Raw genomic sequence first — 25,809 nt, forward strand, 5'->3', positions numbered from 1 at the left:
AACCATGTCACATGTACACACCCACACACAAATCCATACATAGACCACAGACACCACCACCACAGCCACAAGAACAACCCATGTTTTCAGATGAGGTAAAAGACATAAATGATTGTAAATGATGTCCAGCACACAATATTGCACAAAATGTAAGCTACTGGCACATTAGCTAACTCCTTCATCTTTACATAGTTTGTTTGAAAGTAAAATGTCACCTGATGGCATCTTCAACTTCACTTCTAGGAATGACATCAGACACATTTTGGGGTGAGGTGACAAAGAAGTAGAAGGAGACTCTTGGTTTCAAATCTCTTACTCGTACATCTTCCTCTCTGTGTGTGGGGGGAACAAAAAGAAACATATTTCTCCTTTCCTAATGAAAGAAAGAAAGAAAGAAAGACAGAAAGAAAGACAGAAAGACAGAAAGACAGAAAGAAAGACAGAAAGAAAGACAGAAAGACAGAAAGACAGAAAGACAGAAAGAAAGAAAGGAAGGAAGGAAGGAAGGAAGGAAGGAAGGAAGGAAGGAAGGAAGGAAGGAAGGAAGGAAGACAGAAAGAAAGAAAGTCATCCCCTTGACAGTGGAATGGAATTTAGAACATGGCTCCTGGATGAGGAGACACAGAACAGGGCAAACAGTAAAAAGATAGAATTGACCAAGAATCTTGACACTATCCAAAGCACATGAAATCAGTAGCATAAAAGTTGTAATACCTCACATTCTAAGCATGGTAATGCATGCTTCTAATCCCAGCACTTGGGAGGCAAAGGCAAGCAGATATCTGAGTTTGAGACCAGCCTAGTCTACAAATCAAGCTCCAGGACAGCCAGGGCTGTTACACAGAGAAATCGGGTCTTGAAAACAGAGAAAGAGGCAGGGTTGTAAGACCACCTTTGATACTGTTTTTCCCCACTATCACACAAAACCTACATCTGTTTAATTCTTTTTAACGTCAACCTAAAACACCAAGGGAATCAAGAATTCTAGGCAGTGGTGGTGCATGCCTTTAATCTCAGTACTCAGGAGGCAGAGGCAGACAGATCTCTGGGAGTTCAAGGCCATCCTGGTTCACAGAATAAGTTGCAGAACAACCAGCAATACACAGAGAAACCCTGTCTCAACAGGGAGAGAGAGAGAGAGAGGCAGAGACAGAGAGACAGAGAGAGACAGAGACACATAGAGAATCAAGACAAGTAATTGGTGACCTACAAATATGAGAAGCAACATGGTAGACAGTGATCTTTCAGTGTCAGAAACAGAATGTTAACATTCTCTGGCTTGGCTCTATCCAGCAAGTGTTATATAGCATCAATTGATGAAGGTAAAAGTAGGGCTCATTATACAGTGTGACAAAGCAATGCTCACACAGCTCTGGGAGTGATCCTAGCAAAAAACAAGGCAGAACATGTAGAGATCTATGGTCTTTGAATAACTACTTGACCATCTCAAAAACCAAAGTCTATGCAATGGCCTTGAGGCCCCAAAGAACTTTCTGTGCTCACTTTTGCCCTAAAACTGCCCTGATCATATATCACCAATTTGCCCTCTAGTAGATGCTTCCCCATCCACAATGGCCTTGCTGTTCCGTTGCCATGCAATGGCTATTACTTCGTTAGACTTTGTGCCTGTTGATTCCCTTGCTGAACACTTTCTCCCATTGTCTGCACTGTTGGCTTTTCTGCTTCTCTCCCTACTTCTTAATGTTAGTGATGTCCTTTCTAATCACTAACTCACTTAAAGTTGAACATTCCCCCAGTCTCTTACCTTTCCCTGTCCTATTTGTGTTTTCCTCCATAGCGCTCTCTCTCTCTCTCTCTCTCTCTCTCTCTCTCTCTCTCTCTCTCTCCTGATATAAGCTCCAAGAAGAAAAGAATTTTCTTTTTTTCCTACTTTAATTCTAAGAGTGAGATGAGAGAGATGAGAGTGGACAGAGACAGAGAGAGATGTTTAATAACAATGTTCATAGCATCTACAAGATAAACCACAAGCATCTTAAAAGGAAAGGAACCCAAATTCCTGGTTGTCAAATAAAATTCTGGACTATGCTTATGCCAGCAACCCTAGTTAAGATCAGTAGACTCCAAATAAACAAGGTAACAATAGAAACAGAGGTACAAGAGTAGGAGGAAGAAGAAAGAATTCAGCGGGAATCGTATGAGAGAACTTCAAAATGCAGCATATACATATGTGAAATCTCCATTCAAAAAATACAGAAACTAAAGTATATTTGGATATCCTCCTTGATTTGATGTGAAGAAAGTTTAAGCTCTAGAGTAGTGGAGCAGGGAGTTATGTACAGAACCTAGCAAATTGCCTAGTCCTGCAATGACTGGATGAGCCAGGGGCAGGGTAATACCCAGGGGTGCTCCTCCTTCTCAAAGGAGAAAGGGAGGGGAAATAGGGGAGGATTTGGGTGAGGGGATACTTGGAGGAGAGGGAACTGATAATAGGATGTAAAGCAAGTAGAAGTAGTAGTAGTAGTAATAATAATAATAATAATAGAATCTAGCAAATCAACTCACAGAAAAGGAACTGTCTGTTTTTTGACTGTTGAAAAATACTCTCTCATGGCATAGGCAACAGATGATCGGAACAGGAACATTTCATTGTTGGTCCAATTATACTGCAAATTCAGAAGAAAGACACCATTCAATGGGGCGGGGGCAGAGGGAAATGGCAGAGTCCTCATTACTATTCCAAGAATTCTGGCCATCAAGTCTTTGCCCTCCAGTGTGAGCATGCATCCGCATTTGGTGGTTGGAATGGATTTAACTGACTGTTACATGAAGAGTTTCCGATTTCGGAAATCTAGGATGAGAACCAAGAATTTGCATATCTACTACCCCAGGAGGTGCTAATGCAACCATTCCTGTTTCAGGGGCCCATCAGTCCTTTCACTTTGGTTTGCTATGAATTGAAATAAGAGCCCTGAGGATAGGTTTATAGATAGGAGACAGCCCAAAGTTGTGTGGTTTTCGTGGACTCTATGTATTTTGTAGGCAACTCACTCTAGCTTTTACTGTTTTATTGGGAAGTCTCAGGTATTTGAACCATGCAGTCTATTGCCAGAGAGGGTTAAAGGTAGCATTCCCTCTTTCTTCCAGTGGATGGCAGTAGAGATCAATAAATGACAAAGGCGTTTCCTTTCTCCTTTCCCTTTCAGAGAAAAAGCAACACAGAATCTTGGGAAAGAATTGTTTTCACTTAAGCTTGGGTTTACCCATATGTGAAGTATGGGTTTTTTTTAATAGTGATAGTTGTATATAACTGTTGTCCCTAGTAATTCTCTTGCTATGATTTCCATATTTTAAACATTGAAAAGCTAAATTCTTAAGATGATGTCTACCATGAAATGACTTGAACTGGGCAGATACTCTGGCCCTGCTGCACATAGGCACTGAAAGTACCTCTCATCAGTGATCGGCTTTAGAATGTCACACCATCAAATTTGCATGGAAAGGGAACATGGATGCAAATGCCCAGACAAGAGAATAGAGACATTTCCTGATCTGCCAGGACTAATTTCAATTTATTAGGCCAAAGATGAGCTAATAAAAGTGTGATTAAAATAAATATTCTTTTGAGCTTTCAATGCACATTAAAAAGTGGGAATTTGCACTCATAGTTGAGAAACAATGGACTTGTGCTTCTCCAATTGCTGTCTGAAAGCCAGCAATTTTTCTTTTCTGAGAGACAGAAAGGGAGTGAATCCCAATGGAGGGGAGCTCGGGAGGAGCTGGGAGAAGTACAGTGAGAAGAAACTGTAATCAGAATGTATTATATGAGAAAAGAATCTATTTTCAATAAAGGGGAAAGTTGCTTTCTTTTGTTTTCATTTTTAATGCTTGTGTTATGTACATTGGTGTCTTAGGTATCTATAAAAATATAGCAAAATTTGTCAAGTCTTGGGAAATATTTAACTTTTCAGGAAATGGGGAGGTAGAAACTGATTCATCGAGTCTATACCTTGCTTGACACGTCAGTTTTCTGTAGAACATTGGACTGCTTTATCTGATTGTCCCAGGTTTCTAGGACACACCCAAGCTGTTCATCCCATCTACCTGAGACAACATGCCCTCTCCTCTTTCCTAATCAAAGCTGCTATTGAAAAGGAGACTATTTGGGAAGAGGAAGGAGAAAAGTGAAGGTGGGGTGAGGAAGACAATAAATGAAGGCATACATTACCATCAAAGTAAATTATGTAAATGTGTGAAAATCTCCCAATGAAACCCACTTTGTATAATTATTACTACAAACTAAGAAAATTGTCTCTCTTAAAAACTTGTACTTCCCAGGGCTGGATCAAGTGAGATAGATGTTTATAAATCTATAAATAATAAGATTTTCTATTAAATATTTTGTTATTCAAAAGTGTATCTTTAAGTCAACGGTTCTCAAACATGCCTGTACTTAGAACCTCTGGGAAAAACTTAAAACTCCTTATATTTTAAAAATTCCCTTATTTTCTGTGTAGGAGTCTATTGCTGGTACCATGCACATGCCTGTGGAGATCAAAATAGGGTACAAGAACCCATAGAACTGGGCTTAGGAATAGTTGCGAGGCACCACGGCAGTACAGCGAACCTGGGTCCTCTGCTAAAGCCACAAGTGCACTTAACTGCCAAGCCATCACCCCAGCTCCAGATTAAAAACCTCTTAATGAGGCTGGGTGTGGTGGTGCAGGCCTTTAATCTGAGGCTTTCTGGGAGGTTAAGGCCAATCTCATCTACATAGTGAGTTCCAGGCCAGCCTTAACTGCACAGTGAGACCCTGTCTCAAACAAAAAGAAAGCTCTTAAATCTTGGCGTCACACTCCAGAACAATTAAGCCAGCATCTCTGGAAGTGTAGCCCACACACTCATATTTTGAAGACTTCCTATGCAGTTCCAATGTTGAGCCAAGCTTGAGACTTGGAGTTTCCCAGTCATTCCAATGTATGCAAACCACATGGAGGGCTGACAAAAATGGGGATCCTGATTAAGCAGTTCCAGGGCTGGGACCTGAGATGCTGCACTTTTAAAACAAGCTTCCAGATTTGAAATTTTCCCCCATAAACCAGACAGTTAATAAAACAAGTACATAAATGGTTAAGAAAACAAAATCAACCAAAAACCTAAGAAAAGAAACAACTCCTCATCATATAACCATGATCATGTCTTTAAATACAAGTCATAGTGATGAGTCAATTGTAAAGGTGGGAGTTTGATAATTACAGTACAGATGTTTCAGCCCAGATCTTCATAACACACCCAAGGTAACAAGTAAACAGTACACATTGCCTATCCAGTAAGAGATGGATTACAAAGGGAAAAAAAGTTAAGGAGAGAGGGAGGGAGGGAGGGAAGGAAAATGGGAGAAAGGAAGGAGTCAGTTGTAGGCCAGAGCTGGGCTTAGTTTTAAGCAAACCATGTGTCCTTTTTTGCTTTAGACCACACTAGAATGGGATTTCAAGGGAAGAGAATGCACTGAGGAAAAATGGAATCACCATTTAGAACAATACTCACTGCATTAACTCCAAGAGCTGATTTTAGGCTTATCCTCACTTTAATGCTTTGGTCCGCATCTGGTTAAAGAGAAAGTTCAGACAGGTGGTTTAGATGACAGACTGACCACACATGTTTTTATCCCTTTTCAAGACTGCAGTAAGGAAATGGCAATAGGATTTTTATAAAGGGTACAGACACAGCTTTTACAAAATGAGAAATGATGAGAAGCTGGTAGCTGCTTTCTGAGAGAATCATAAGTCACTGCCTGATGTGTACATAGATGAGATTACAGGCCACAAAGGAGTGAATCCCAGAGAAAGCTTGGGATTCTGATGCAGCTGAGGTGGGAAGAGTATGGGAAATTGGTACTGAGGATGTGGTTAAAGCCAATTTGGAGATGCCATGGTTCTGCACACCATCATCACTTACTCAGACAGCCAACTGGAACTTGTTCTTCAATAGAACAAGAAATAAACCTGGAAAGAAGATATGGAATCCAGGAAACAGGATTCAACTCAGAAGAGCCAGGAGGTGATTTTGAAGGACAGTTATGGCCTATGTAAAACTCCAAGGGGAAGTTGCAAGGGATGAAAATAAATAGATACATTCTACTAGTTGGTAATAAAGAAATGCTCTGTTTGATGATGAATTGTGTATGCCAAAAATGGGTGAGTAGAAACTCTGATACAGACAAGCCACTTAAGAGAGGATACAGCATAGTGTGTTACTTGGCTGTGCAGGTGGCCTGACATAAATATTGATAACTGCTTTATAAAAAAAAATCCCATCAATACTTTACTGAGACAGTGAACAGTGGACGTGGAAGAGGAGCTGAGAGAGGAGTTCTAACATTGATAATAAGACAGCAAAAGAAACAAGGTTGGAAAGTTATTAAAGTGACTGTCAGAGACACATGGTCTAGCTGATGACAGTGTTTGTCTTACAAGAGTGCTTTAGTTAGGTGTTGTTGTTGTTGTTGCTGTTATTGTTTGTTTTGTTTGGTCAACTTGACATTTTGTTAGCTGGGAAGATGAACCTTAATTGAAAAATGTCTCCATCTGATTGGCCTGTGGAGTATTTTCTTCACTAATCATTGATGTGTGAAGTCCCAGCACACTGTGGGCAAAGGTGCCCCTGGGCAGGGGGTCCTGGGAAAAATCAAGCTGAGCAAAGCTTGGAGAGCAAGCTAGCTAGAGTGTCCCTCCACGGCCCCTCTTCACTTCCAGCCTCCAGATTACTGCCTTGAGTTCCTGATGATGAACTGTAATGTATAAGCTTAAAGAAACCTGTTCCTCTCCAAGTTGCTTTCGGTCATGGTATCTTTATCACAGCAACAGAAACAATCTAGGGCAAAGAACCAGGTTCAAAGGGACTCTTACTGTGAAGGTGAGACAAGTAAGAACATGTGACAGAGTTTGTGACACCATCTAAGGAAGACGAACACATATTGAGCTATGTCACAGCCCCCACAAAGCTATGGCTAAAGGACACCAAGAGAAGCAAACAAGGAACAATGCACAATGTGTGTGCAGTCAGTGAACTCACATGGGCTCCAGTCAGTGTTCCACCCCACAAAAGAATTTCTGTTCTGCTCTTTCAGCCAGTCAAACAACGGTTGGAAGTAATTGAGCAGTGGTTTTACATCCATATTCCTTGCTCCTACCACATTTTCCAAGGCTTTGGTCCAGGGCTCTGAATTTCCAAGACTCAGCATCTTGCTATATGAAACAAATAAACAAATAAACAAAACCCAACCAAGTGTGAGTCATTTTGAAGGGTGCCAGGTGGGCATACCTTTGCATCTACACTCTTTATACTTCTTCTGTTGGAATTAGCTAAATTTTCTTCTGGCAGATTATTAAAATGAGGCATATTATCAACCTCTCTTTCTTTCCAATTGTTCAAAAGAGAGCCCTGTAGTTATCACACAGAGACAGGAGGTGGCCCATCCAGGCTTCACATGACCTAGATTCTTGTCTCATTCCAAATTGAACATTCATTTCATGGTTCGTTGGAGAAAGTCTGAAGTTCCAATTTTGGGAGGGGGTGGGGGCAGAGGAAGCAAATAAATTAAATCAAATCATAGGCATAGAAATTAGTCATATGGGATGCTAAGAGAGGTTCAGCACTTTGAGGCATTTCTTACAGCAACTTCTGCCCAGCTTCAGTGGAATTTGAGATGTCACATTTGTGCAGTGGGCCATTATACTTAGCTGCTTGACAAAGAGCTTCTTGAAACTGGAATTGGTAAATGGTCCTTGTGTAATATCTGTACAAGCAACAAAGAAACAAACAAAAAGAAGGCTCATGTTTTATTGCTGTAGTAGAGTCACAGATCCAGGGAAATAATTAAATTCCTGGCCCAAATAATCCCAGAGGTGAAAAATCTTTCTCTAGAAGAAGACTGCCATGAACTCTTCAGATGCTGCACATACTCTTTGCATTGCATAGATTTGGCCATAGAACAGTTTTGCTACTGTGTCACAGGGTAGTCACATTTGGATTGCTGTGCCAGAGTTATTTATAGCTCTTTCCTATAAAGTGGTATCAAGCTGGTCCTTATGCCAGGTAAATACATTCCCAGTTTTACAGATACAGGAGGTGAGGTCCACACGTTCCTGCATCCTAGCATCCAGGAGTTTGAGGCCAGCCTGGGACATGTCTCAAATAGACAAAATAAACAAGAATAATAAAAACACTCCTTAAGTGCATAATAAGCTCATGTGTGTGTGTGTGTGTGTGTGTGTGTGTGTGTGTGTGTGTGTGTGTGTGTTGTCAACTTGCCATAAGCTGGAGTCATCTAGGAAGAAGGAACCTCAATTTAGAAAATGCTTTGTTCAGATTGACCTCTAAGCTAGTCTGTGGAGCATTTTCTGGCTAAATGTTTTGTGTGGGAGGGCCCAGACCACTGGACAAGGTATTACCCCCTGAGCAGGTGATCATTTGAGGTACAAGAAGATAAGCTAAGCCAGCCATGAAGAGCAAGACAGTAGGCAGTGTTCCTCAGCAGTCTCTGCTTCAGTTCCTGCCTCCTACCCTGTCTTGGCTTCCTTCAATGAAGAGACAAAGCCATATCCTTTCCAAGTTGCTTTTGATCATAGTATCTATCACAGCTATACAAAGCAAAGTAGGACAATCCTTAACAATAGGCAAAAGATCTCGTATAAGTTTATTTAACCCGATAAAACATTGAATTGAAACTGATAATCTACCTTAAGCTTGGGGATAGGAAAGAGATAGGCAAGCCTTGTAATTATCACTTCATCTAGCCATGTTTAAGTTTTTGTCATTAGCCCCAGCTATCCTTTAAGCCCTATTTACTAACAGAGAGGAGAAAACTGTCATTTACCGAATGAATGAGTAATCATTAGAAACATGGAACAGAGATGCAGGGTCACAGTATGTTTCATCATGAGGCAGAGGCTCCACCACACCAACGATCTCCCGCCTTGGGAAGAAAAGAAAAGTAAAGGAAAGTATACATTAGTGAAGGATGGACCATCATGAGAAGGGAGATCTGAGCTCAACTACAGCAGTTTCACCTGGCAATATATTGAAACTTATTGTCAACCAGGTGTGGTGGCGCACGCCTTTAATCCCAGCACTTGGGAGGCAGAGGCAGGTGAATTTCTGAGTTCGAGGCCAGCCTGGTCTACAGAGTGAGTTCCAGGACAGCCAGGGCTACACAGAGAAACCCTGTCTCGAAAAACAAAAAAAAACAAAAACAAACAAACCAAAAAAAATCCAAAAAACGAAACTGATTGTCAGTTAAAATATAATAGAATCATTGTAAAAACCAGAAAACAAAGTGTGCTGTGAGCTTTCCTCACATCGCCTTAATTCAACCAACACACCATTAGAACATATTTATCTCTTCTAAAACACTAAGAATGTGCATAAAGTACATTGTATGGTTATAAATATGCTGTGAAAAACCTATAAATTCCTCTCAGACATCACAGTTATGTGCCCCTGTTGGACAGAATTTTGTAAAATTGAAATCTTATTCTTCAAAGCTAATTAAGATGCCTCCTCTTCTGTGAAGCCTGCCACCCACCTTCTAAGGCAGTTAATCCCTTAAGATCCCTTAGCATCTAGGTCTTCTTTTAGTAATGCTTTATTCCCTTGCACTTTATTAGTATTTATTAGTTATATAAAATCATGGTTCTTGTGACATCATAACTGTATCTAATATATTTTGATCATCTTCAACTCCTTATTATCATATCTTGCCACCCTCCCCACTGTCCCCTTCCTATACCTCTGAGGCCTCCTACTTTTGTGTATTATCTCCACCATTTTCCTTAATTCTTTACCATGTCTCTCCCTGTGATGTGTGGCTTTTCGCATGTAAACTCCCCCTTGCCACTGAGACATGAGCTCTGAGAGGATACAGCTGTGTCTTCGTCATCTTTAGAGTTCTAGTAATAAATCTGTGCCAGAATACTCAGGAGAAACTTCACTTCTGATTGATAAATGACCAAATGAGCAATCAATACATTGATGGAATACTTTAAGGGTCTGATTCCATAATAATTAAAATAAATTAGCAGGGATCCAAAGGTTATCCCAGTCAGAAAAAAAAAAAGGTAGAAAAGCCATATAGGTGGACACCTTTGCTTATACACAAACAATAGAAACACTGCATATTAATTACACACTTCTTGTCTTACCTTTTGGAAAATGACTTTTGAGACAATATCCTAGGAAATGATTTCAGGAAACATGATCAAAGGGCTGAGAAAGGAAAGCAGGACTCCTCCCAAAGGATATGTTATCAAGCATATCAGTAAATAAGTAATGTGAAATGATGCCCTCTCCCTGGAAGTCTGGGACTCCGTGGACATGACTCAGGGAAACAGAGGAGCTAAGGTATTTATCCACCAACTGGCCCATCTGTCATTGATTGAGGCCCTGATAGGGATGACATTAGTGTGTCAGCCCCTCCTGGCATTTGTGAGTTCAGACCTCTAAAAAGCCTGCCCTCAGGCAATGAAATAGAAATACCAGTGTGTGTGTGTGTTTGTGTGTGTGTGTGTGTGTGTGTGTGTGTGTGGTGTGTGTGTGTGTGTGTGTGTGTGTGTGTGTGTGTGTGTGTGTGTGTGTGTGTGGTTTAGTAACATGCTTTTAATTAAACAGTAAACCCATGAGGAAACATTTTGCTGATTGCAAATTTGTTGACTTACTTCATCTCCCACCACTTTTTCATCCACTGCTCTTTGGGAATTTCACCCCGAAAGACCATCCACCTCCACTTCTCTAACATGTAAGTAAATGGTAGTGTTCCAACAATTGTCAATGCCTGTTTCAGTAGGAAGTTTATTTCTGTTTCTGAAAGTAAAACCAGAAAGAACAAATATTAAGATGGAAACGGAAGCATACGTTTTGTAAGAGAACTTTCCTAATCACAAACTATTATTCCTCCTCAAGATGGAGTTACTGCAGGATAATTACATGAGAAATATTGGCAGTGGACATTGTGTGTGTTATATGTTTATCTTCTCGGATGATGGATTTGGAACAGGCTAAAGCCCTGGAATAGAGCAAGTAAGTAAAATCCACAAATTAACTAATCCTTACTTTTTACTAGTTTCAACTGCCTTCTTTAAATATCCCCTTATCAGAGTTAATTAGGGCAATTTCATCTATTTTCCCAAGCATAATGTTTATTCTTGAGAGCTGCATGTAGCCAGTGTCTGTTAATGTCTTATTCAAGACTGTATACCCAGTCCAGTGTCTGCTCTGTAATGCTCTCTTGTGAGTCCTTAGTAAATAAGCAAACATTAAACAGATGTGGTGAAACCTTGTAAACCAGGGCAGGGAGGTATTTTTTTTTAACACAATAGACTGGCTATGTAAATGACAACAATGTCTCGTGCATTTCAGAGAGATGTCTATCAGTGACAGAGTGCTTGCCTAACATGAATGAGAGCCTCAGTCCTGTCTCCAGCACTGAAAAGAAAAAAGAAAAAGAAGCCAGAAGAAAGAACCCTCCAAAGTTTCACTATTGGTAAATGGTGCTTGTAGAGGTAGATGTGTTTGCTGTAATATAAACAGCACATGATTTACCCGTGTTTCATAGTGTCATGCTACTCCATTAACATATGCACCCATTGTATTTTCATATGTTAGCTAAAAATAAATTTAAACACGCCCCCCCCCCCCACACACACACACAAACAAACACCATAAATGGACATCTCTATAGGATACCATCCACTGGATACTCAAAAGTACAATGTACTTCAAATCGACTGATCTACTTATTAAGAACATTAAATGTTTTTACAAGTTGTGTATGTTCTTTAGCCTAAAGAGGAAGTAGGGCTGCCTCCAGCACATCACAGAAGCTGAAATGTAAATGCAGGGGTTATTATCTACTCTGTGTGTCTAGGAAAAATGCCAAACACATGGTAGGTACTCAGTAAATTTGTTTAGAAAAATAAAGAGGCGGGCACTTTGACTCATGCCTAAAATCCCAAAACTTGTGAGGCTGTGGTAGAAAAACTGTTGTGAGTTCCAGGACATCCGCGGCTACAGAGTAAAACCCTGTCTTCAAACAACAAAGCATACAAACTTCACAAGAGAAAAGAAGGTCAAGAGGAAGGGAAGGAGGAGAAGAATGAAGGATTCTATTTGGTTTAACATCATTCACAAATCAAGGCCAGAGGCAAAGAAAGAATGCTTCAAGCCAATGCTTTCATTGTGTGACATCATAAAAAACATACCGATTTCATCATCTTTGCCTAGTCTCAAGGCAGATGTAAAAAAAGAAACATAAAACAAATCATTATCTGTTCATTAGTATGAACGAATTGTATTTTAAAATTACAAAGGAAGTATGGTTACAGTAAACTGCCTTTCCCATGTTACTTTCTTCATCAAAAAGCACCATTACTGGTTTATAAACTACTCTATCTGGATAATAGTGACTAACCAGATATCAGACATGACGATGGCCTGCTACCAGGCCTTTGTCAGATCACTAAAAGCCAGAGACCAAGACAAAGAATTGTACATACAAGGATGGAACTTATGACCTTGACTTCACTGACTAGGTGTTTCTTACAGGAGAACCAAGGCTGGGATCAAATGCTAATTAAATGCAGTGGGCTACAAACAAACAAAAAGACATGAAATAGGAGGGAGATTTGTTGGAAAGCATGGTTTCAGAGATAGGGGACAGGAATAAGAAAGAAAATGATGGAGACTAGGAATGAGTGCACAGCCTACACACATATATATGTAATATGAAAAATAAAAAAAATTACAGAACCTAAAAAATTAATAAAAAGAGGGGTGATAAATTCATGAAAGAAGCAAAAGCCATGACAACCTCACTGGATGATCTGGGCCTCTTGAAAAGTTGTAGTGTTTCCTCAAGCCCAATCCCCCACCCCACCCCCACCCCGCCCCCACCCCCCAAAAAAGAGATGGGCTGCCTGAGCTACTGATGTTGAGGGATAGAATGGGTCTTTTGTTCACATGCCTTCTCCGTAAAAATAGTTTCAGAATGCCAGGTTCCTACTCTAACATTCTGGGGAAGTCCTTTGTCTTTAACCTAAAAATGACAGCCAACTATTTAAAATCCAGACACTGAGCAGCTCCATGGCTTCAACAAACCAGTTAAGTTGTGTGGGCTAGTTATCATCTTCCCAAATCCCACCCAGCTTCTATTAGATCATTTGCAGGCCATTCCTCGGTTATCTCACCTAATTCCTTGTTTAAACCACAGTTTGCATGCTCGGATCCACACTTTACAAAAGAGAAGCTTTATACCAGTAGCAAGTCCCATAAACGTTTCCCCTCTAAGTAGCATAAAGTAAAACAAGTATTTTCCTATTAGCCCCCAAACAAGCCAAAAGAAAAAGTACCACTATCTTCTTGAAAATTGGATGGCAGAAGACCAATGGATTTCAGATGCTTGGGGGTAGCTGCAGAAAGTGACATGATTTCTCCAACAGCTTCATGGAACCCTTCATTGGCTCCGTTTCTTAGCAGGAAAGGTTGCGTGGCATATGCCATGTCATATTGGATGTGTCCCATCTCGTGATGGGCTGTCAAGAAGTTGTCCATTGTGACCTTTGTACACATCTTGATTCTGCATAAAAATGGACAAGATTAAAGTGAATCTTACTTAATTTCCTTTCATTGCTAGAGTAGAGTTTTGTGGGGGTCGGGTGAGTTCCATTCTTGTGCTCTTACACTAACAGAAAACGATACCTAGAGCTCTATGCTACATAATTCTGAGGTGAGTAGTGTGTAAGTGAATACAGGCATGGTCTTCTCAAAGGACCATGTGTAGCCAGAATAGAGAAGGGGCTAGACATTTAGAATTGAGTATCAGATGTATATCATGAAGGTAGACATGATGGTCCAAGAAGGAGAAGCAGGGTAGCAAGAAAGAAAGACAAAGACAAAGCCGTAAGAGGTTCAAGTACCTAAGATTTTGGAAAGTACAGACTCGGGGTACATAGAGAAAGTGCTACTAGAGACATCACAGAAGTCTAGAAAACCATCACCACCTGAAATGATTAACTATAGTCAATGAGAAATGGTGCTTAAAGACAAAAGGTAAATATTGTCTGTGTATCACTGTGCTGTGACCCAATGAAAACAGAACTTCAATTGACAAATACGTGGTGGTCCTTCTCACCTGACATGCTTATGCTCATTCAGATATGAGTATTATATTTCAAAGATTTCTTCCCATTCTGTTTGTGACCCTTGTACACTGATAAATACTCTTTAGAGACTCCCCACTGTTTAGAGTAAGGTCAGCCTCCTTTATCTACCCCAATGTGACCACAACTTGTTTTTTCTCTATTCTTTTTTTCCTAACAGCTATAACAGTTGTTATGTATTTGCTATCTACTTTATAGAAGATTCTGTACTAGGAATTTTATGAATATGCTCTCATTTTTAAGCCTCGCTGGAGGATTTGAACTAATCACCTACACACTGCTACCTAGGTTTTTTGGGGGTTGTTTTTAAGTTTCATTGGCACATAGTTCTGCTCATTTGTTTATATATTATCTATGGCTTTTTTCATGCTACAAGTAGAGTCACTTAATTGCAACAGAGGTTTTCAAAGCCTGCATGCACTCTTTACTATCATTACAGGAAAAGACTACTGGCCTCTACTCTAATGGGCATTTTGGAACCGGGCCTCACTCTCCAAGTAGATCTACTGTCCCTCAGATGCCCAAGTGATGGCTATTAAAAATCAAAAGCTTTGATGTCATTGCTTTGACCAAATGCGAGGTGCCTTGAGGAGGGGTTTTCTTTTCTTGTCTTAAAGTATTTTCTTTTTATTTTATTTACATTGGTGTTTTGCCTGCATCTGTCTATCTGTGTGAGGGTGCTGGATCCCCATGAACAGGAGTTACAAACAGTTCTGCGCTGTCATGTGAGTGCTGGGAATTGAACCTTTGTCCTCTCAAAGAGCAGCTGGTACTCTTAACCACTGAACCACCTCTCCAGTGCAAGGAGGGTTTATATATATATATATACCCTCTACAGCAAGTGGCTGACTAACACAGGATAGATATAAATAGCCCCTTGCCACAAGGTATGACCAATTCTGATTTAAATCTGGCATTGGAGTGGTACATGAGATCAGACTGGAGCCAAATCTCCATCGCAGGTTGCATTCTTATCTGCTTTGCCTGTCCAGAGCTGTTCCCTCATTTGCCTTTGCCTGAGAGGGTCTCCCCTTACATAAAATCACCAGCTGAAGCCAGGGAGCAAACCCAAGACACAAACTTGCAACCTGGGTATTAGAGTTCTGCTTTATAAATAAGGAAACTGAAACCCAAGATTACTTTGTTCAAGGTTGCCTAATCATTCAGTGACACACCTTGGATTCCAAAGCCTATGCTCATTCTGCCACATAGCAGACTCACACTGCCCTACCCATATTTTTTGTCATTGTTGTTCTAGTCTAAACTTGTCGGCGTCAGCACCCACACCAGGTCCTGCCTCTCTGCACCTGATACTTCTGTTCTTCCAACCTGCTGTGCTCCCAGGAGTCTGCCCAACCTCTTCTTGCAATTCAAGTGCAATTCCTAAGCCACTCACAAAGTCCCTGTCTGACCCTATCTCCTAGTCCAGGAGCGGCCCATTCTGCTCTCTCAATTCCTAATAGGGCATCCTCTGTGTCTCTCTTATAGAATGTACTATTTTCTCCTTTTAATTCCAATTTGTTATTCATTTGTCCTGTCTCACAAGAGTGAGACAGTGTGTGAGTCATATGGTCAACTGTCATAGTTCTCAGCACCAAACCTTTCCTAACAGGGGGTCCAATGAACCCCGTGACCACGAGACTCTAATGAACATAAAATTTTCAAGTAAGCTATGTTCTCTAAAAGTGCAGATAGGGAACTGTGGACCATCTTCTTTTCCTGGGTGCAAGAAATGTTCTCCCTTGGACTTCCAATCCTAGTTCACAGATCCTTAAATCACATGCTCAAAGAAGTATAACGAATCCTTCATACACTCTTTCTCATTTAGTATCTGCACTGTAAGTAACAACCCAACTACCTGAAGTCTCCATGTCCCAGATCCCAAGCTGTGGGGTGGCAGACAACTTTCCGGCCATCTGCTGGCTCAGTCAGCATAGAGTTTGCCCAGAATCCTTGAGTCATATGAGGAAGGCCAACAGAAACGAAGAATTTCTCTGCCTCTTTAAATATCCTTTCTGCATCCCAGCCCTGGGGGAGAAAAAAAGAATATTGAATCCCTGTCATATATACAATAGAAATTCTTCCTGCTGAACATATACATTTACAACTTTTGAACCGAGAGGTAGGCTTTTGCATGTTTCTCATCTGTCTCCACAGCACTGCCTCTAGAGAATTAACCTAGGAGATTATTAAAAGTTATGTCAAACAATTACATTGAAAACGATTTTTGTATAATCAAAGAGGAAAAGCCATCAAAATGATCAACCAATGAAATGTTTGTATAATGGAAATTTTGTAGACACATAACCTATATTCAAAGAAATTGTATGGGTATAATAAAATAATAAGTGAAAAAATAAAATATATAAATCACTTAGATGGTATTAATTGATCTTAATGAAGAAAAAGATGCATAAAATGTTAACGACAGACTGAATTATATGTAGGATTTTTTTTGTCCTTAGTCTTCAGGTTTTGGTGCTATGAACTTTTCCCTGGAGTGATGTAAGGCAATACAAAGGCCTCACATACACCAGACAAACACTCCACCTCTAAGCATCCTGATCATCTTTCTTTATATTCTAAACACAAACAAGAAAATAGTGACCCAATTGCTGAAGACTACTCAACTCAAGCCAGCAGTTGTTGATTGGACTTCTTTAGGGACCAAGACTCCATGTTAGGATCAGTGGAAGAAATGAACTAATATAGTCAACATGAAGGCATAGACCTTTGGAATAAAAAAGCCCAGTTGTAGCCTAGAATCCAAAGAGTATTTGAGCTTCTCCATAGCAACTGAACTTTCAGAATGTTTTGAATCTGTACTGAGATAGTCAGGCATGTGCTGCCAGCTAATACCTTTTTAACAATGTCTTAGGAGACAACCAAGTCTGTTGAGGCAATGAAACCCATATCAAACAAAGCAAGCTTGGATATTTATTATATAGTGCCACAAATCATTTTTAGTACCAGAATTATTCTGGTCTTGAATATCAGTCATATTTAGTGTTTCTCCTGTGTCAGCCCTAGCAGTAAGAAATTTAATATGAGAGTAAATACCATTATCATTGTTATTAATATTATTGACTTTTAAAGGCTTAATGTCAAAATATTGTTACTAAATAGCATGGTAGCCTTCTAATTTAAACTCATAGTTTACTGACATACAAAAACACAAAAATAACACATATTTTGGAGGTATAATGTGTGTTTTTATATACATATACATTGCATGACGTTCAAATGAGGATATATATATATATATATATATATATATATATATATATATATATACATCTTTTCTCATTTCTTTCTTCAGAGTTATCAAAATAACGCAGTATATCATCACTATCTGCAGTCACTGTACTGTGCAGAAGCATGTCTAAAATTCCCCATTAAATGATAACTTAGTCTTCCTCCTTCACCCCCTTCTCGCATGCTTCAGCCTCAGGCAGCCTCCCTTCTCCTCCTAGCTTCCATGAGATCAGCTCATCCACTCCCACACAAGAGTGAGATCATAGGTACTCGTCTTTGTATGTCAGACTTATTCCACTTAACAGAACACCCGCCAGTTGCATCCATGCTGTTATGAATAGCAGGAGTTCATTCTTTTATGGCTGCAAAGCATCCCACTATGTGCAGGTGTCATGCTTTCTTTACTCATCCCCACACAAAGATGTAGTTTGTGTCCATTTCTTGACTATTATGAATAGCATTCCCATAAATGTAGGAGTATTATTAGCACTTCAACATACTCAATTCATTTCCTTTGGATACACACACCCAGGAATGGGGTTACTGGGTTATATGGTAGTCACATTTTTAATATCTCAAGGAAGTGGCTGTTTTCTCTCATGACTGTACTAAGTTGCATTCCCAAGTTAGTGTGGAAGGTTCTCTCCGAATCCTCATCAGCACCCAATGGGATTTTTGTCTTTTTTTAAATAGCCATTTTAACTGGACTGAGGTCATCTTGCATTTTTGTTTTGACTTCCATTTTCATGATCATTGGTGGTGTTGACAAATTTTATTTTATTTTATTTTATTTTTTTTTTTTGGTTTTTCGAGACAGGGTTTCTCTGTATAGTCCTGGCTGTCCTGGAACTCACTTTGTAGACCAGGCTGGCCTCGAACTCAGAAATCCGCCTGCCTCTGCCTCCCAAGTGCTGGGATTAAAGGCGTGCGCCACCACGCCCGGCGACAAATTTTATAGAAAAACTAACCATTTGTGTGGCTTCTTTCAAGCAATATCTATTGCTCATGTTTTAATCAGTTTAGATGGAGTTTTTGCTGCTGTATTCCGTATACATTCTAGATATTAACTCTCATCACATATGCACATTTTAAACATTTTCTTGTGTTCTGTATGTTGTTTTCTCTGCTGTGCAGAAGTCTTTTACTTTCATGAAATTCTGCTTGTCTATTTCAGTTTTTGATTACTGCATTTGGGAAGTTTTGCCCAAAAATTCCTTATCCATTCCAATGTCTGGAATGGATAAGGAATGGATAATGTCCTGTTTCATAGTCTCAGGTCTCACAGCTATATCTTTTGTCCATGTTGAATTATTGGAACTGGTAAGAGGCAAAGGTCCTATTTGGTTCTTCTACATGACACCTAATTTTCCCAACATTGAGTAGTTATTAAATAGGCTGTCCTTGCTCTAATGTAGCACCTTCCATATTGACATGTTAGCATCTTTGTTGAAAATAAGTTGGCTTTGAATGTGTGGGTTTGCTTCCAGGCTTTCTATTTGTTCCAATAGTCTGTGTGTCTATTTTTAGTGTTTCTTCCTTTTAGTGTGTTTTGAAGTCAGAAACTGTCACATCTCTTCCTTTGTTCTTTGTGGTCAAAATTGCTTTGGTTATTAGGGATGGGAGCTTTCAATGTCATATACATCTCAAGATTGTTCTTTAATGTGATATTGCTTATGTTGAATGAACAAAACAGCACAGACTGGTAAGCATAGTCAACACATCTTGAAGTAGAAGAGAAACATTAGAGGAGTTAGTTACCTCTGACTGACTGACTATCTTTGTGACTTCAGGTGCATGATCCATCTAAGTCTGTTTTGTGTCTTATAGCATGGAACTATCATGATACCAAGCCTGACACTTTCAGAATTAATATTAAGGAAAACAGCAACTACATTGTCAGTTTGGAAGGCTGCTATGCTTATCACTATACAACATACATGAAGCCACTGGTAAAGGTTAGTAGCATCATGATGGCCATCTGCTGCTATGGGATGACAAAATGGCTAGAAGAGTTACACGAATTGATGTTTTGCAGCTTTGGGGTTTTATTTGACTGTGAAAATTTCCCAGGAGTATGTTACATATGTTAAGGTCACTGCTGCATTACAACTTACAGATGTAAAGGGATTAATGAGAAAATACCTTCAGCAGGCATGCACAATTATTGTGTGGCCATCTGAAGACATTTTTTAGAGACAAATGGAAGTGTCTCATAATCAGAAATGTAGAACTTAATTAAATTTTAAAAATATCTAAGATTCTAATATTTCATTAATGGAGGAAAACACAATTTAAACAATTATATCAAAATGGTAAAAAGGGTGTTATTTAAAGGATTTAATATTAAATAGTAATAAAATAGTAATATTAACAAAATTAAAGTAATATTTAGTAATATTTCAATGGCAATAAATATCCAAAATAAGATGCTTCTGTTCATCACTATCCATAGAGATTACAGACTGATTACTTAGTAAAAATTGATTTTGAAAAACCTGATGCCAGCCAGCTGATAAATCCATATCTTATTGCTTATAGGAAAAAACCAAACCAGGTCATCTCAATTTTGAATGCCTCTCAACAAAACAAACAAGAGTTTCTGTTATTGAAGGTACTTGAGATCATTGACATTATAAACTACATCTTCATTGAAAATACATAAGAAATAAGTTTAAGTTAGCTTGGATTTTATCAGCATGATTTCATACACAAGATCAAAACAGAGAGATGCAGAAAAGAAAAATGCAGTTGAAATATCTCATTGTTTTAAGGTTTCTTTTTCCTACCTGATTCATCATTGCATCAGTAACATCTATGTTTGGTTTCTGTGCAAAGGGAACAGTCAAAGGGTACAGATTTGTCCAAAATCTACCCCACATATCACCTGTTTACAAAAAGAATACATTAATATTTGAGTAAAACAACCAAAATACAGATCCAATCTTTCATAGATAAGGCTGGCTGGGCAAAGCAGCCCCTCAGCATTTGTAAACAGTCTAGATTCTGCATTCCCTTTCCACCACTCCTGCTTCTCCTTTTACTCCTTCTCTTATATTAACTTTGCAGCATTTCCCTCTCCACCGCATACACAATACTAACTGTACAAAAAATTATGTGGTTAGGCAAAGCTTGCTAGGGAATCTTCAGAGCTTCTCCCATTGTGAATTACTAAGACACAATTCAAACTGGACATGGTAGTGCGTGCCAGTAAACTCAGGACATGGGATGTTAAGAGAGGAGCACTGCATGATGAAACCCTTTCTCAAACAAAGCAAAACAAAATAAAACATATGGAACAACATAGCTACTACACATTAGGTTCCTAAAAAGCCATCATACACACAACGAAATGTTGCAAATGCAAAGAAAATAATTAGTAAGGTCTAGTGTGGATTCAAAAGTGATCACATAAGTTCATCATTAAGGTTTCTATTTGCCAGGCATGGTGGTGCACACCTCTAATCCCAGCACTCAGGAGGAAGAGACAGGTGGATTTCTGAGTTCGAGGCCAGCCTGGTCTACAAAGTGAGTTCCAGGACAGCCAGGGCTATACAGAGAAACCCTGTCTTGAAAGAAAAAGTTTCTATTAACTGATGGCTAAGTTTTACTTTTAATACCTTAATAACACAGTTAACTAGGTAACTAAGCATATCCAACAGTGTGAAGTTGAATTCAAGATCAGAAATCCTAAAAAGGGAGATGGATCCAGAAAAAAAAAAAAAAACCTATAATAACAAAGGATCAGAAGGCTGGCACTGAAAATATGGGGCCACACAATTACATGGAAAGCACTCCAGTCAATCCAATTATTAATAAGCAATAATAATACTTGTGTGTGTGCATGTGTGCATGCATTCTTCTGTGTCATGTGTGCACATGTACCACAGTCCACATGGGGAGGACTCCCCATTTGTCAGAGGACGATTTTCAGCAATGATTCTCTCTTTCCATCATGGGTTCTACAGATAAGCACTTTTACCCACCACACCATTTTGCTATTTCAATTTACTAGAGATAAATGTGAAGTCCTAAAGTTACACTTTTAAGTATTCACTACAAAAGTCAAGTCCATCCGGTACACAATGTCCTCCTCAGTGTCCCGCTGAGCTGTTTCCCTTTGACCATATAATACCAAAATCCCAGGCTTAGTCAACCAACTTGGATAAATACATTTTAAGCTAAAATTCTTCCTCTAGTCCTCTTAATAGAGGATAGATTTTAAAGTCTACATTCATTTTAAATAGCATAGATAAGATAATGATTTTAAGTGGACTTTTTCTGCTGAAAATATGCTTTTTAAAATATTTCTGTAATGATAATAATGTTATTTTCAAACATTCACAAATGCTTTAGATTGAGCCTCGCTCCAAAAGACAGTTTGAGTCATGGAAATAATTATAACGACAAAGAGCATAAAGGGCTCCTGCAGTTCCTTACCAAGCAAATGAGCAGGGAGGCATCCAGTGGGGCTGATGTAGGAAGGGTAGGTATCCATCAACTTCCTTCTCACATAGGCATGAAGATGCTCATACAATGGCTTGATCTGAAAAGTTTTAGACCAAGAATACTTCAGCTTCCAATATGCAACTCTAGAAATAAGAATGTCTTCATACAGGACAGTTTCTTCTCCTCTCAAACATTCTGAAGAGTTTGGGAGCATTCGTTCTTAACTGATATTGACTCTGACTAGCCCCACTGCATAAATCAGTACGAGAGCTTGGAGGACCGCAAGGCCCCAGAGAAAAGCTGATGCCAAAAAAATAAATCATTCTGAGATGTTACTGACTTCTTTTGTCAGAGGACTCTTTCTAGTAATCGAGAGAGAGAGAGAGAGAGAGAGAGAGAGAGAGAGAGAGAGAGAGAGAGAGAGAGAAGAAAGAAAGAAAGAAAGAAAGAAAGAAAGAAAGAAAGAAAGAAAGAAAGAAAGAAAGAAAGAAAGAAAGAAAGAAAGAGAGGAGAGAGGAAGGAAGGGAGGGAGGAAGCAAGGAAGGAAGTAGGAAGGAGGAGAAAAGGAGGGAGGGAAAGAAGAAAGGAGGGAGGGAAGGAATAAAGGGGAGAGGCAGAAACAAATACACTTCCATTGTCAAAGACTGATGAAACAATAATCTTAATAGTTGTGAGGAAGAAAACAAAGCCATGGTCTTTCTGCTAAGAAAGCAAGACTAGGCTGATTGCTCACAATCTAAATCTTTCCTTTTTATTGTCTTCCTGTTGGTAATTACTATTAATTGAGCAAAGGAGAGGGAAACAGTGCCGTTCCGATTGTCTAAGGGAGCTGTACAGATTTTACTGAAAAATATTTTCCAAAAGCTGAGGCTGGAGCTCAGTTAGTAGAGCACTTGCCAAGCATGCACCAAAGCTTAGTTTGATCCCCAGCCCTGTATAAACCAGGCACAGTGTTGCACACCTATAATCCCAACTAAGGAGGTGAAAGCAGAAGCAGTCAGGAATTTAAGGTCATGCCTAGTTTCATGGCAAGTTAGAGGCCAGCCTAGGATACATAAAACCCTGCCTCAAAAAAAGAAATTTTACAAAGACTAATATGCTATAGTTCTGTGAGAACTGGAAACGGCAAATTTGCATGTTTAAAACAATAGCCTTCACTGGTCATGATGCTTTGATTCCAGCATTTGGGAGGCAGAAGCAGACAGATCTCTGAGTTCGAAGCCAGCCTGGTCTACACAGTGAGTCCCAGGATAGCAGAGTTATGTATAGAAAACCTGTCTTTAAAAAAGCTACTTTGTTACACAGTGTTTGGTTGATGTCCCTGGGAATACTGCTCCTTTCTAAGGTCGGGGGAGGGCGTAGATCTTGGGGAGAAAGATGTAGGGGGAACTGGGACAGAGGAGGGAGGGGAAACTACAGTGGGATGTAATATATGATAGAACTGAAACAGAAAAGAAAAAGTAGTCTTTGTCTATTGGCTATTATGGCCCCTGTTTATTGTCCTGCAGTCCCTCTCTTACCTCTGCGAAGGTACGTTCTACATCTTCAATCAACTGGTTACGGTTATAGCTGTAGCCGTCTGCTCCCTCTGCTTCATAGTCCCCTCTCCAATAATCCCCATAGTCGTTATAATCTGTTTTTTAAGGGTTAAAAAGAGAAAATATATAGTTTACACAGATTAATCTTGATGGGAGAATTTTTTTTTAATGACCTTAAGGATTTCTGTTGCCCTTCTACATGTCATCTCAAAAGAACCCAAATGAAAGGCAAGACTTGCTAATTCTGTTAAGCAACTGTTCTTCATCTTCATCAGGAGTTTAAATAAATTTCTGGTTTAATAAGAACAGAAGCCATGGTATACTGTAACCAGTTTAAAGCCCATTGTACTGATTGACAGCCCATGCTTTTTAAATATATTCTTAATTCACACAATGCATTTTATCATATCCATACCCCTCCTCCTTTCCCTGATCCTCCCAGATCAGAAGGTTGGGAAGGAATACATTTTAAAAGCCTGAGATAGGGAGGGCCGTGATTGCATTTATCTCACTTAGCATACTACCATCTAGGTTCATCCACATTAATGCAAATGGCAACTTTTTAAAGCTGAATGATATTCTATTATATAGTGTATATCTTTTATCATATGCATATATATACACATTCTGTGGTTTCTTTATCCATCTGTCTGTTAATGGACACCTCATGTGTTTCCCTGCTGTGACTATCTTTTACAATGCTGTGATGAGTGCAGATATCTCAGTACATGCCCAGAAGAGGAATTACCAGATCATATAGTAGTTCTATCTAAAATTTCTGTAGAACCTGCCAGACCACTTTCCATAATGGCTACACCTATCTACATTTGTATCAACAGCCTATGCTTAGAGTAGTAAAATCACTTGTCCAAAGTCACACAGCTGGCAAGGGGCAGAAATTTACTCCTAATTTCCAAACCCTTGGAGTATACTCTGCATTATTATTTTTAAAAGGTGCAATTGGTCCCTAAGTTTTGAATCCTGCTTTTCTTCAGGGCCTATTTCAGATGCCACCAACTTCATCTCAGACACTATTGCAGTGGTCCTGTGTTTGTTTGCAAATGTTATCTATACAAAGCCAATCTCTGTGTTTTGGTTAGTATCTAAAACCACAAGCTTGTGTTGAAGCAGTAGCTAATAAGATTTGTGAATGTTTCTAATGAGTTTTGTTTTTATATCTATGTTGTTAATATATGACCAAAGGGATGAGAAAAATAAATATTTGGATGGAAAGATACATGGATATTATTAAAATGAATGATAAGCTATGGTCTAAAACTTACTTAAGGCTTGAGGAAATCTGAGTTTAAATGACAAGAAATTAGAAATAACAAATGGGAAAAAAAACCACATTTTTCCTTATTTCCCAGGGCATAGTGAACCACTAAGGCATGAAGTTATTCATAATGCTCATTGTTCCAAGAGAACTTAAAAGACATGAAAGTCTCTTCCCATCTTAGCATTCTTATGACTTAGAATAGCAAAAAGTATACTTTTCACCTGAACTAATTGATGGTGTCTTCTTTCTGAGCTATCTCCCTGAGGCAGACACACAAATGAACTTGGAGAATAAACTGTGACAGAATGAGGGTTTTGGTAAGTGGATATTGTCTTTTTCTCTTCTCTCATCTCAAGAATAGGATCACCATTCAGTGCCAACATTCTCATGGGCACCCTTTGGGGCCTTAGACCTCCATGAACAATTAGTAATTCATAAGTCCTAGATAATTCATCCCATAGTTGAACCTCATCCATAAAGCTCTTTGAACAACAGAGTTCCAGTGTACCTACCATTTTTTAAAAATGTCCCAGTATCTTTTGGGGACAGTTAACCTGAACCTTTAAGCAAATGATGTTGATTGAGGGGCATCCAAATATTATAGGTACAAGCTTGATTATGAATGAGAAATAGTCCCATAACCACCCCCATGGAGAGCATCAAGGCAGCGGACTTACTGTTTGCTCTTGCCATCTCATTTTTCAGGACCACATACTCTTCATACAACGGCCTCAGCTGCTTGCCAACCTCAGCCCTCCAGCCCTCCCATGCCCAGAGCCTAGAGTGGTAGTCTGTGCTTGTCGCCATTATTTCATCCAATCCTGTTGTTCCAGAGGAAAATAAACACAAAGGTGAAACATTTGTATTTACCGTACAAATAATTTGCATTTACGATTACATAAACTTTAAAGAATTCAAAGGTTGGCAGGCATCCTTGCCATTTAACAAAATGTCATGGTTAGTAAGTATCCTTGGACTTATTATTAGACCCAAATGCGTCTGCAAAGGGCAGAGGGGCAGGGAAGTTATTTAGTTACTAACTTAATTAAATTACTTGAATGTAATAAAATTTACAGTGTGTTGTTTTGTTTTTTTAAGTTAAAGGATATCTATGAAAGAC

General features: G+C 39.2%; 1 protein-coding gene across 2 annotated transcripts in view; it reads right to left on the bottom strand.

Moving 5' to 3' along the window:
- Ace2 (angiotensin converting enzyme 2) overlaps window positions 1–25,809 on the bottom strand; it is a 49,550-nt gene that overhangs the window by 5,485 nt on the left and 18,256 nt on the right. For both annotated transcript variants that reach the window (XM_085837916.1, XM_021153479.3), the window contains 13 exons: window positions 25,367–25,510; window positions 23,393–23,505; window positions 21,864–21,969; window positions 20,213–20,310; window positions 16,030–16,199; window positions 13,362–13,588; window positions 10,674–10,818; window positions 8,837–8,935; window positions 7,634–7,756; window positions 7,033–7,205; window positions 5,506–5,564; window positions 2,524–2,624; window positions 216–332 (listed from right to left, as the gene is read on the bottom strand). In XM_085837916.1, the coding sequence (XP_085694042.1) occupies window positions 216–332; window positions 2,524–2,624; window positions 5,506–5,564; window positions 7,033–7,205; window positions 7,634–7,756; window positions 8,837–8,935; window positions 10,674–10,818; window positions 13,362–13,588; window positions 16,030–16,199; window positions 20,213–20,310; window positions 21,864–21,969; window positions 23,393–23,505; window positions 25,367–25,510 (1,675 nt within the window). The remainder of the gene's footprint in view (window positions 1–215; window positions 333–2,523; window positions 2,625–5,505; window positions 5,565–7,032; window positions 7,206–7,633; window positions 7,757–8,836; window positions 8,936–10,673; window positions 10,819–13,361; window positions 13,589–16,029; window positions 16,200–20,212; window positions 20,311–21,863; window positions 21,970–23,392; window positions 23,506–25,366; window positions 25,511–25,809) is intronic.

The sequence above is a fragment of the Mus caroli genome, unplaced genomic scaffold, assembly GCF_978045245.1.
Source record: "Mus caroli unplaced genomic scaffold, Mus_caroli_1 scaffold_5, whole genome shotgun sequence".
NCBI lineage: Eukaryota > Metazoa > Chordata > Mammalia > Rodentia > Muridae > Mus > Mus caroli.